This window comes from Miscanthus floridulus, chromosome 7 (assembly GCF_019320115.1).
Source record: "Miscanthus floridulus cultivar M001 chromosome 7, ASM1932011v1, whole genome shotgun sequence".
NCBI lineage: Eukaryota > Viridiplantae > Streptophyta > Magnoliopsida > Poales > Poaceae > Miscanthus > Miscanthus floridulus.
Window position 1 is genome coordinate 124,157,742 of NC_089586.1, and position 13,620 is coordinate 124,171,361.

At 44.9% G+C, this 13,620-nt stretch overlaps 1 protein-coding gene across 1 annotated transcript; it reads left to right on the forward strand.

The window, feature by feature from the left end:
- Positions 1-12,488: 12,488 nt before the first annotated feature.
- On the forward strand, positions 12,489-12,995 carry LOC136464599 (uncharacterized; the record flags this gene model as incomplete). Its single annotated transcript, XM_066463549.1, has 1 exon — positions 12,489-12,995. A coding segment is annotated over one exon (507 nt), but the record flags the coding sequence as incomplete, so codon positions are not given.
- Between the last annotated feature and the right edge of the window lie 625 nt (positions 12,996-13,620).

Here is a 13,620-nt window from a genome sequence, read left to right on the forward strand (position 1 = left end):
GCTTGGAAGCTGGCCAACATGCCGGGTGTCCCAAGAGAGTTGGCTGAGCATAGAATTGATGTTAATGAAAGCTCTAAGCCTGTAAAGCAACGGCTACGATGATTCTCACCTGACAAGAAGGCAGCAATTAAAAAAGAAATCACAAAGCTAATGGTGGCCGGATTCGTTAGAGAAATCCTTCATCTAGATTGGCTAGCAAACCCGGTCCTTGTGTAGAAGAAGAACACGGACGAGTGGCGTATGTGTGTTGACTACACAGATCTCAACAAACATTGCCCAAAAGATCCATTCGGGCTACCATGTATTGACCAGATAGTTGACTCAACAGCAAGATCTGCACTATTATCCTTTCTCGATTGCTATTCAGGGTATCACCAGATCGCATTAAAAGAACAAGACCAGAGCAAGACATCTTTCATTGCTCCATTCGGTGCTTACTGTTACAAGACCATGTCATTTGGACTAAAGAATGCTGGCGCCATATACCAAAGAGCTATCCAAACTTGCCTTGGGGATCAAATCGGTGAAAATGTGGAGGCATACGTGGATGATGTAGTGGTGAAAACAAAGAACCCAGACACTCTGATTGAAGATTTAAAGCAAACCTTCGAAAGCTTGAAGAGATGGAGATGGAAGTTGAACCCAAATAAATGTGTATTCAGAGTTCCCTTAGGACAACTACTCGGATTTTTAGTCAGTCAGCGTGGGATTGAAGCCAGCACCAAGCAAATTCGAGCTATAACAGAAATGGGCCCACCTAGACACATCAAAGATGTGCAAAAGCTAACGGGCCGCATGGCGGCACTCAATCGTTTCATTTCAAGGCTCGGTGAAAAAGGACTACCTTTCTTTAAACTACTAAAGAAGACAGATAAGTTCGAATGGACAGAAGAAGCCAATGAAGCTTTCAGGAAACTTAAGGCATACCTCACATCCTCACCAATTCTCACACCACCAAGGAAAGACGAAGATATGATGTTATACATTGCTGCGACTACTGCTGTGGTCAGCACGGCAATAGTCATAGAAAGAGAAGAAGAAGGACGCATGTATAAAGTACAATGACCCGTATACTACATCAGTGAAGTATTATCTGAATCAAAAATAGGGTACCCGCATGTGCAAAAACTACTCTACGCCCTATTGATCACTTCACGCAAGCTTCGCCACTATTTTGAAAGCCACCAGAGCATAGTGGTGATAGACTTCCCGCTCGGAGACATCTTACACAACAGAGATGCGACGGGACGCATATCAAAATGGGCAGTTGAACTTGGAGCTCTTAACATCGATTTCACCATGCGGAAAGCAATCAAATCTCAAGCCCTTGCTGATTTTGTGGCCAAGTGGATAGAGTATCAACAGCCTTTATCAGATACAATCCTTGACCACTGGAAGATGTACTTTGATGGGTCACTCAAACTAGGCGGAGCTGGTGCAAGCGTTCTCCTTATTTCTCTAGAAGGAAAACAACTCAAGTATGTCCTTCAGATATTATGGCAAGCTACAAATAATGAAGCAGAATATGAAGCCCTCATCTACGGGCTACGAGTGGCAATTACCCTCAGAATAAAGAGATTACTCATATACGGCGATTTAGCAGTAGTCATCAACCAAGTCAATAAAGATTGGGATTGCACCAAAGAAAACATGGGTGCTTACTGTGCTGAGATACGGAAACTTGAAAAACATTTCCAAGGATTAGAAATTCTACACGTCCTACGCGATTCCAACATTGCAGTAGATGTCCTCGCCAAGCTCAAATCAGACAGAGCAAAGGTTCCACCCGATGTATTCATAGAAGAGCTATCAGTTCCCTCTATCAAACAACCCGGTGAAACAACCCCTAAAATTCAGGCTAAAGGCGTTCAGATCTTGGTAATCAACACTTCATGGAGCCAAGTTTTCATCGACTATATCAAAGAAAATAAATTGCCAGCAGATAAAGCAGAAGCCACCCAAGTTGTTCGCAGAAGCAAAAACTACGTTCTAGTAGAAGATAGACTTTACAGAAGAGCAGCATCATCAGGAGTACTCCTAAAATGTGTCTCATTTGAAGAAGGCAAAGAGATCCTAGACGAAATACACTCAGGTTGCTGTGGAAATCATGCCGCTTCAAGAACACTGGTTGGCAAAGCATTTCGCACTGGATTCTACTGGCCAACCGCTCTAAAAGACGTAGAAGAACTTGTTAAAAAATGCAAAGGTTGCCAAATGTTTGCAAGACAAGCCCATGTGCCAGCTCACAATCTTATCTGCATCCCACCTGCTTGGCCTTTTTCCTGCTAGGGGCTGGATCAAGTAGGGCCTCTGAAGAAAGCAAAAGGCAGCTTCGAGTACATCTTTGTAGCAATCGACAAGTTCACCAAGTGGATTGAATACAAACCACTCGTGAAATACAGCGCTGCCAAAGCAGTCGAGTTCATCCAAGACATTATGCACCGCTTGGCATGCCTAATCGAATCATCATAGATCTAGGCTCCCCCTTCACAGCTACAGAATTCAAAAGCTGGGCACAAGACTGTGGTTTCAGTATAGACTACGCGTCTGTCGCACATCCAGAAGCCAACGGACAAGTAGAAAGGGCTAATGGACTCATACTAGCCAGATTAAAACCAAGGTTATACGAAGAACTAGTAGACTATGGGTCCAAATGGATTGAAGAAATACCTAAAGTAGTATGGGGGCTACGAACTCAAATAAGTAGAGCAACAGGCTACTCACCCTTCTTCCTAGTTTATGGGTCAGAAGCCATACTGCCTACCGATTTGATCTGGACATCACCAAAGATAGAACAATACGATGAAGGAGAAGCAGAACATACAAGAAGATTAGAACTCGACAGCTCAGAAGAAGTCAGGGTAAACGCTACCCTCCAATCAGCCAGATACCTACAAGGTTTAAGACGACACTACAACAAGAGTACCCATCCTCGATCATTACAAGTCGGAGACTTAGTGCTAAGAAGGATACAAAAAACTGACGGACGACATAAGCTACTCAGTCCATGGGAAGGTCCGTTCATTGTCACAAAAGTCACCGGACCAGGCACATACAAGTTAATAACCAAAGATGGAAGAGAAGTCAACAATACATGGCACATCAGCCAGCTAAGAAGATTCTACGCATGAAAACAACTCAAAGGAGAATACGTGTACGAAGCACAAGAGATCAACGTTCATGACCTATAAAGATGTTGTTCCTCGACAAAATGTGTATTATGGCTTATCAAACGATCATAATCAATAAAGATGGTTTTTCGACAACATATGTCTTATGATGACTTAGCCCCGAGTTGTTTCCAAAAGAGCAAAATGGCTGAAACATGCCTGAGCCTACCGGCCAAGAGCAAAATAGCTGAAAATACGCTTGAGCCCGCCGATGAGGGTAGCTAAAAGCTAACACCCGAAACAAAAAGCAAAATGGCTGAAAACATGCCTGAGCATCCCGGCCGAGAGCAAAATAGCTAAAAAGACGTTTGAGCCCGCCGATGAGGGTAGCTAAAAGCTAACACCCAAAACAAAAAGCAAAATGACTGAAAACATGCCTAAGCATCCCGGCCAAGAGCAAAATAGCTGAAAAGACGCTTGAGCCCGCCGATGAGGGTAGCTAAAAGCTAACAACCGAAACAAAAAGCAAAATGGCTGAAAACATGCCTGAGCATCCCGGCCGAGAGCAAAATAGCTGAAAAGACGCTTGAGCCCGCCGATGAGGGTAGCTAAAAGCTAACACCCGAAACAAAAAGCAAAATGGCTGAAAACATGCCTGAGCATCCCGGCCGAGAGCAAAATAGTTGAAAAGACGCTTGAGTCCGCCGATGAGGGTAGCTAAAAGCTAACACCCGAAACAAAAAGCAAAATGGTGGAAAACATGCCCGAGCATCTCGGCCGAAAGCAAAATAGCTGAAAAGACGCTTGAGCCCACCGATGAGGGTAGCTAAAAGCTAACACCTAAAACTAGTCGACCGAAATTAAGCTTCAAAAGACCCTCCAGCTCTTCGTTCTGAAAAGCAAGAGGCTCGAGGGCTACATCCAGATAGGAATACTTTTTCCTCAGAAAAGCTCAAGCACCACTCAAGAAAGTACTCGGATGCCGAAGTTTGTCAAGGCAACGTTCTATGCCAAGTCATTTTACATAGCGCAGACGAAAGGTTGTCAACACAAAGATCTACATCTAACAAGTCATAGCACGGATAAAGCACTCGATGGATCATAAAAGAGGAAGAAAAGAAAAGTACTCGACAAATCGAGGGATTTCGTCAGGATAACGCACAGAGTTGTTCGCAGAGCAGAGACGAAAACGGGACAAAGTACTCAGCAAGTCAAGTAACTCCGACCACACCTAGGCAAAGAATACATCAACGAAAATAAAGAATCTTCATTTGAAGAGGAGTGTAATATTATAAGAGGCTGGTCAATTGGATCAGGCATTGTCATCAGGAAGGGAAATATCAATATTAAGACTGTCTACAACCCTACTGGCTAAATCTTCAACCTCAGGCTCCATCCTCTCAATGGCATCAAGGTATTCTTGGCTATCAGCTTCCTCTGCTGTCTTGGACAGAGGCGCCTCTAGAGTAAGGACTCGGACCTGGGCCAGCACATTCTTGGTACATACTTAAGCGCACTTCTTCGTGAACTCTTGGAAATGAGTCGGAATCCGAGGAATGAACTGAGCCCAAGATTGCCCGTCATCCGCTGGAGTCCGGAGAACATCAGCTACTAAACGAAAGGATTTCCACAAAACATTCTAATTTTCAGTAGCCATCGCCAGCTTCCCAGACAAGTCTTCAATAGTTTTTTGGGCCTGCACAAGATCTTTATTAGCTCCACGCCTGATCAACTTAGCAAGTGCAAGTTCTTCTTTAGCACGAGTAGTTACCTCCTCAGCCTTGTTATGACTTGTACGAACAAGAGTCTTCATTTCATCAATGCCCTCCGAGAGCTTTTTTCCTTTAACTCGGAGAGCTGGACAAGACACCAAACAACAAGTCAGCACGAGGGAAAGGTTTGCATACTAAAAGAAATGGAGAGAACCCGGAATACCTTTACATTCTTTCTTCACGGCTTCCAAGCTCTTCATGGCCTCCGAGTTCTTTCAAGCCTCCCGGATAGCAGCATCTTTCTGTTTCCCCAACTCCTGGACAACAGTGTCTCTCTGTTTCTCTACCTCTACCACCCGGGCATGGAGAGCCTTTTCCTCTTTTTGATGCGACTTACGCTCAATCTCCAACTCGGCCCGGAGGAGGTCAAGGTCAGTCTTCAGAGAACTTACCTCGGAGGACAACTTCTTCTCGATTTAAGATGAAAAGAAGAAGCCGGTATGGTCACGAGAGAAAGTCTAAACAATTAAAGATAGAGAAAAATAAGGCGTAAGGATGAAGGCAAAACAAATAGCCTAAGAAAGAATCTCAGAAAAACTTACGTGAAGCTTCTCCTCGAAAGAAGTCGCAGAGGACGCCAAGCTCCCCCAGGCTGCGGTCAGCTCCGATAGCCGATGGGTGGCATCGAACTGTTGCACCACGTCACCGGAAAAAGAGGGACCACCGGAAGCAAGAGAAGGGGAAGGAGAGGCCGGCTAGGGCGAAGAAGGAACGACCAAAGCAACCTCTAGGGAAGCCAAAGCCAATCCCTCAGAAGGACCTGACGCGACGGCCACAGTCACCTCCAAGGCGGCCAAGTCCGCAATTTCGCCAGATAGTTCTGAAGCCCCCGCAGCAACTTCACCAATAGTATGTTGCGAGTCCTAAGGCTCGGAACTCAATGGCACGGCGGAAGGTTGAGAAGAAGTCGATGAAGAAATGAGAGAAGACAAAAGACTAAAATTTGATAAAAGAAATCACCGATGAGAACCAGAAGAAGGAAGACAGAAGCAAAAGGATGAAACCAGAATCTACTCACCCAGCCACTTTCTTCTTCACAAAGCCAAAAGAAGGCCTCGCAGGGGGGACCATGACGGCGAAAACATCCCTGCCATCCGACGACGGGAGCGGGATAGCAGATACCGGAGCCACGGAAGAAGCCGGGGCTGGAGCCATGGAAGAACTCTGCACTAGAGGAGTGGTAGAGCTCGGTACCGAGGCTACCAAGGAACTTAACATTGGAGCTTCAGAAGAAGTCAACGTGGGAGCCTCAGAAGAACTCGTACTCGATGTTCGGTTACTTCAAAAAAGTTCAAAACTAAAAGTCAAGACAAAGAAGAAAAATCCAATGCAACAGGAATATGAAAACAACTCACCACCGCATGATAAGGGGTACTTCATCATCCTCCTCTCCCTTAGCCAAGGAAACCAGAGCACCTGCTGGAAAAAGAAAAAAAAGTACTCGGTTCAAGAGAGAAACAGGAAAACAGAAGAACAAAGAGTATTAAATGTGCTCACCTAAGAGCATGCTAGCAACAACTGGAGTACTTGAGGGAGTACTTGGTTTGCGAGGCTTCTTGGAGACAGGTAGGCCAGATGAAGACCCATCCATTCGCCCCCTCTTCGGGACACTACGAGGACCGCGAGGGACTAGACGAGGAAATATTCTTCATATATATCAACAAATCTAGAAGAAACCCTAGGAAGGGCTGTGGAGGTTGGGGACTTACTAGTTGCAGAAGTTCCAGCAAGTTTATCCCTAGTCTCCGCCACGGCAAGGAGAACATCAAGAGGGATCGGGTTAACAAAGTTCCGCCCAAGCTCCTGTGAAAAAGGATGAAACAGCAAGATAAGGAAGAGCTAAGCAAAAATGGATGCAGTAAGAGTACATAAAGTACCCAAACAAAGAGATAGACAACTCACAGCTAGGGGCGGATTGTTGACAGAGAACTCGGAGACAGCAGGAGGAATAACGCTCACTCCTTTCAGCATCTTCTGGAGATGCTCGAGTACCTCCTCATCAGTCAGCTCAAGAGCTAGGACCATGCGTGAAGGATCCTCGGCCCTAGAATACTCGAAGCCAAGGTGCTCCCACTCTTTCAAAGGCTGGACTCGGCGACAAAGAAAGCTCGAGACAATACCAAAACCGGTTAAACCTAGCTATTTTAGCATGCTAATCCTATCAAGGAGTGGCTAGATCACTTGAATCTCAGTGGGTGACTCAAGTTTCTTATCCCATCGGTCATTCACCACAGGACCAGATCTAGAGTAGACGACAAGGGAAGGGATCAAATTAGCGGCATAAAACCAGTCGGCATGCCAATCTTTTACAGAATCGACCAGGTCATAGTCAAAGAACTTGATCTTAAGACCCTAGCGAAACTGAATCCTGCAACCGCCAAGAATGCTGGTTTCTTCGCGGCGGGGTTGAGGTTTCAGACGAAAGAAGTAGCGAAAAAGAGATAGAGAAGGAGGGACTCCGAGGAAAGCTTCACAGAGATGAACGAAAACGGAAAGACAGAGAACAACATTAGGGGTTAGATGGTTCAGACTAACCCCAAAATAACCAAGAAACTAATGAAGGAAGGCGGAAGCAGGAAGGCAAAGTCCGGCGTGGACAAAGGAAACGAAGAGGACAATCTCACCAGGACCCAGAGCAAGAACCCGATGCTCGCCAGGAAACCAGCTTGCATATTACCTTGTTGAATCCCTACAACCTGCTGATTTTGCTGAACTGTATGTTGAACAGGTAACTGTCCTGACCAACCATTATTAGAACTCATCGGTACAAAACTTACCGATGGTTGGTAATTTGCTGACATTGTTGGATAATTATAACCAGCTTGAGGCATGAACTGAACCCCAGTTTGACTCATAGCAGGGGCTTTCTGCTGCATCGGCATTAAGCTTGCCGATGGACTTGAGTTGGGTGTTTGAACCAAAGGCATCTGGAGTCCTCCTGGAGTTGGTTGCATAGTAGTTGCTGTGGCATATTGAGGCACTTGAGCTATCGGCGAAATAGCCGATGGTATGGGAACTTTTCCTACTGCATCAAACACTTGAGGTAACCCAGGATTGAAAGTAGATGACTTTGGAGGCATACCATATCCCCACCAATTAGCAGGAATCTGACTATTCTGAGACACAGGGCCTGACATAGCTGATGCCAACAGATCTATATTAAGCTGAATTCGTCCTCCTAGTAGTACCTGATATGATCGTATCGGTGTAGATTGAATATTAGATAAGCCTGCCGATACTGAAGGGGAAGTAACTTCTGTACCCACAACGGCCAAGGGAGCCGATGGAGTATTGACAGACGCCGGCTCTGGTTGGTGATAGGCAGGCCCAACGTAATGCGGTGACGCTTGTCCTTCTTTGAGAGTTTGAACCACAGCATTATGAACAGTATTGGACAGCACATTGGAATGATTAATCAAAGCATGATTTACTGCAGAATTAACCATCTCTTGAAGTTTACCAGGATTGGAGTCAAAGGTAACCGCTAGGGCAACGGCAAATCTTGCTTCTGGATGACTTGTCCACTCTTGTTCAGGCTAAATGATTTCAGACAAAGCTGCCTATATTCTTCTATAGCCTTTTCCATAGCCTGCCTCTGCTCTTCCTTAAGATCTTCTTCTAATACCGCGATAATGTTCTCTGAATTGATCTCGGAATTGAACATATTGATCGGACTGATTGGTCCCACTAGGTGTGCCAAAAGATGTGTTGATGCAAAAGTGGATCTGCAAATACAAAGGGCTAATACCCGAATCGATATCCAAAGCGTGCCAGTCGATTTGACCTGTTAATCGACAAGGATGAAAATACGAGCACTTTGGTCCTGACAACAGTGATACGCCCAGAAGTCACAGCCAAGAGATACTCACATGGAACTCGAGGATCGCCGAAGGTCACACTGAAGCTATGCAACTCGCCGAATCAATGAGAACTCGTAAAAAGAAAAAATATGCAAATTGACAAAGTCGCCGAAAAGTAAGTAGATGCAAATAGGAGTAAAAATTGGTTTTGATATTGATTGATGTTTTTTTTACATTGCCCCTCACTCCATATTTATACTCTGATCTAAAGAGACACAACCAAACACAACTAGGACACCAAGCCCATATCTAAGGAAACACGTGACTCTTACATGAATCATACTCTAACAAATATAGAAAAGAAAATCAACTCCTATCTATTTCCCTGTCCGCCTCAATTAAGATGGAAATCTCACCGTCCTCCTTTCCATCGGCATACTCCCTGTTTCATCGGCAGTAGTCTTCAAGCCTTCCTTCATCGGCATCGACAATAACATCTCCAACCTTATCGGCAACGCCCGAGTCTAAATCAACCTTTCCATCGATCACCACCATTCATCGGCAACCATCTTTACAAACTGATTTTCATCGGCTATCAGCGTACACAATAACTTTCCTCTGCCGATTAGCCCACTCTGATTATTTTGACACGTGCAAAAAATGGTGTCAACACATGCCCCCCAATTTCGGAGTATAAAATCATTAATGCTCCAAAATTTACTCCAGATAACGTTTGCCTTCGCCCAATTACCGTAACTCATCCTTCCAGCCAAAACTTGATCTGTTATCAAATCTAATAAAATCTAATCCTAATTCATGCACCTCAGTAAATATCGCACAATTGCTAACCACTCTTGTCTTGATTATGGTTAAGATACCGAAACAATAATCCATCGACAAAACCCTAACATAATAATGTCGCCACTTTCAGAATTAAAATATCATGTATCGATATCTCTTCCAAGTCATGATTACTTGCCATCAAATCATCTGCACAATCCCTTGATTATTGTGCGAACAGTTACCATATCCATCTGAACCACCTCGACCTACATGCGTGCGGTATAGAGATAAGTCCAAAATACCCCTACTCCAAGCGGCTTATAAATAGATTTCTCCGGAATGCTCGTCTTCTACCCTCAGACCCTAATCTTCGACATTCTCTCTTTTCGGCGGTGACTCCGACGAACAACTGCGCGACCTCAAACAACAAGAACTTTTCTCCAGCGTCAACCTCGAGTCTCCGGCTCGTGCCCCCATCTACCTCAAGATAATGGCAATCAACTTCGATGTCCCTGCGGTTCATTCCACTTTCGTTACCTTTTACCTCGATTCCTCTGGTCTTTGCGAGTTCATACAGTCGGTAAGTCTTTTTTCCTTTTCTTTTGTTCTTCGGATTCTCTAAACTTAGGAACTGCGTAACAAATTAGTTGTTCCAACCGATCAGCCACATGTCCAATGCCTAGGACCAATGGGTAACCCAGATCCAACCGATCTGATTAATGCAGAAGTCAATAGAATCCCCTTTAGAGCCCAAAATTTCTCTCTGAATTTATGGAAAGATACATTCCGATCTTGGCCCAAAACCACCAAAGGGTGTAAAGATTGGTACTTAAGGGTCAATAGGTCGATGCAAGTATACTGGGCAGAACGGAAGCTAGACCAATGCATTAGGCTATCTATTGCCGATATGCAAAAGAATGAGTCAATGATGATTGCAGCTGCTTACTTCTGGTCAGACACAACAAACACTTTTATGTTTGGACATGGCCTAGCTACTCCCACACTTGCCGATGTCCACATGCTCACTGGCTTGGATATTTCAACTGCCGATGAAGGCTCCATCTATGGCAGAAAATCTGAATATAGGGTGAATACCCGCAACATCGGCGGTTGGACGGGATACATTCAAGAATGCTAGAAGACCGGGACAATTAACCAGAGGGAACATGCCACATTCTTGAATATGTGGTTAGAAAAATTTATCTTCTGTGGTCGGTCAGTAAGACCAACCAACGCCTTCCTCCCCGCGGCTGAACTCTTGGCCAATGGTGTAAGGTTCCCTCTTGGCCGATACCTTCTGAGCTCCACTTATCATCTTCTCCATCAAGTGTCTCAGAAACTTTTGCTTGGCAAACCCATCGGCAACTTAGGAGGCCTGTGGTGGTTTATCAACATGTGGCTGAATGCCCATATGCACAAGCGTTTGCAATGGGACTTCTTTGCCCAACAATTCCCACAAGAAATTGCTGAAGACCACGTGCTTGGGGATGAGGAATCGGCAACACGCTCACCCCTCAATTTTGGTGAAGCCATAATTGTCCTCCCTAGAACATAGGCCAATGAAGACCAGATCGGCAGATTCTTCCAAAACTGCTACAATGGTCTTTCTCGTGATCATAGGGCCTGGGTTCCTTATATCGACGAAGAAAACAGATTCCCCCTTCTTTTCAACTTTGCCGATGACACTCTGAATCTGGATAATGAACTCATGATCGCCATCATTACTCCCAGGGCAATTCTAGTAAACACATTCGGTAGCGGGGAAAACACCAATATCACGTATGAATTTTACAATCCATCGGCAGTATCCCGTCAATTGGCTTTTGGGCAACTGCCAATCAAACTTTGTTTTGCCGATGTGATCAAACCCAGAGAAACAATCACCTGTGGAACAGATTGGAGCAGGGTAGTGCAACTTTCCCCCGATGCCGATACTATAGATGTCGATATATCCAACTGGACGCCAGTATCTTTCATTACTGAATCATATAAGCAATGGTGGCGAGAGTGGAAGGAACAATTGTTTGCAACATCTGCTCACTCATATCGGCACATGATCGACCCTGAATACGCCATTCCTGATGACGTAGTAAGTTTTTTTTAACTCTCTTCTGCTTTTTCCTTTCATATATCGGTATCTAACTTTCTCGTGACAGGTTAACAACCCAGCACCATCTATGAGCATAAGTGGGAAACCCTTCAATCTTCAGCCTATTTCCTCGATATCACCGATCGGCTACAACGCCCCCACCTTAGCTGCTTTGACTCACCAGAAGACCCGCGCCAATACCATCACCTCCAAGTCCAAGTTGGCTATAGCTAGGGCCACTCCATCGGCTGCTGCTACAACCCTAATCAAGGCATTCAAGGTAACAACCCTGTTTATTTCTACTCATGCCGATCACATACTGTATTAACATTAATCATCAGGGTGTAAGAGCCTCTGCTGGATCGTCATCGGCAATTCCTCCGACATCAAGCACCACTACTTCTGACAAACCTTTAGAGGTATTCCTTCGATTTTACATTTTATCTGTTAAATATCATACCTTACACTTGTTTTGCAGCAACAAATGGGTACATCGGCAAGCGTACCAGACGTTCAAGCTCCGCAATCAATAAGTGCCGATGCCCCCCAGCCAACCGCTACTGAGGTCCAAGCAAAGCGCAAAGCCTTAACAGATGCTGAGGCACAGCCAAAACGACAGAAGTCCATGCCGATCCCCCCATCTGCCCCAACGTCTGCAAGCCGGCCAGAATCAATCAATGCAACTGAGTAAGCAGTTAATCCTCCTGTACAGGACATACCATCGGTCATCATACCCCAAGGGCCAACCACCGATGAGGCCACAGAAGATATCCTATCGGCAAGCTCAGCCGATCCTCCACACGACATACTCCAGGCTGCCGCCTCCAGCCAAGTACAGGAAATCGCCTTGAAACAGGTAAGCCGATTGACCTAGTCGATTTATAATATTCATACTTGCCCTTAACTGACCTCTTTTTCCTTTTCTCAGGAACAAGACTCCCTAAACAGTCTATTTTCCTTTGCCATTGATGTTTCCGACGATGATGGAGAGGAAACAAGTTCTTCCCTTGCACTGGGAACAATATCGGCAGAAATTAAGTCTAAGTTGGAAGCTCTCCTGGACTTATTACAGCAGGATACCACCCAACTGATAGAGGACTCAGACCCCACAAAGGCAATTTTCAAAACAATCTGTGGCCAAGTCCCTGCCGATGTCGAAGAAGTACTCTTCCCAGCAGCCCATTTAGAAAGCCGCCAATTGCAATATCAACGGGCTGCTCAACGCATTACCGATAGAGCAGCTCAGGCTCAACTCAAAGAAGAGATGCTACAACTAAAACATATTGCCGATGAGAAGCACAAGGGCATCGGCAACTTACAGACTTTGGGCGTTGAACTTAAGCAGAAAATCTTAGATTTATCAGCAAAGAAAATGGCTTTATTGGCTGAATTGAAAGAAGTCGAGGCAGCTCTAACTCATGCCCAACAAGAAGAAAGCTAGCTACCCGATGCCATCAAGGCCCTTCAGCAAGAAAGAGACATCCAGGCTCGCAAAGCCCTGGCCATGAAGAAAAAACTCAAGCCTGTGGAGGGTGCTGCCGATGAAGACATCAAAGAAATGAAGGAAGCCGACTAGATTTGCCTGCGTGCGATATTGGCTATCCAATCCTTGTTAAACTTGTAAATCTTGTCTATTGCATCGGCACTTTATGGGACATTGACATCCTTGTATAATTCTAGCCGATAGGACTGTTATCGACACTTATACTTTTATGCATCCATCCAGATACTAGGGTAATACTTTTTTAAATATTTTCCATTTAATTCTCTGGGAAACACAACCCCCTCGAGGGTTTCTAGAATATATGCGTTACCAGGAATGGACTGATTTACCCGATATGGACCTTCCCAATTAGGAGACCACTTCCCAAACTTTGAACTTTTAATCCCAATCGGTAAAATCAATTTCCAGACCAGATCTCCATCGGCAAACTCCTTTACCTTCACCTTCTTGTCATACCATCTGGCTACTCTTTTCTTATTTTCTTCGATGCTAACTAAAGCCCTTAACCGATGACCCGCCACATCTTCCAACTCATCCTTCATAAGAGTATCATAATCATCGG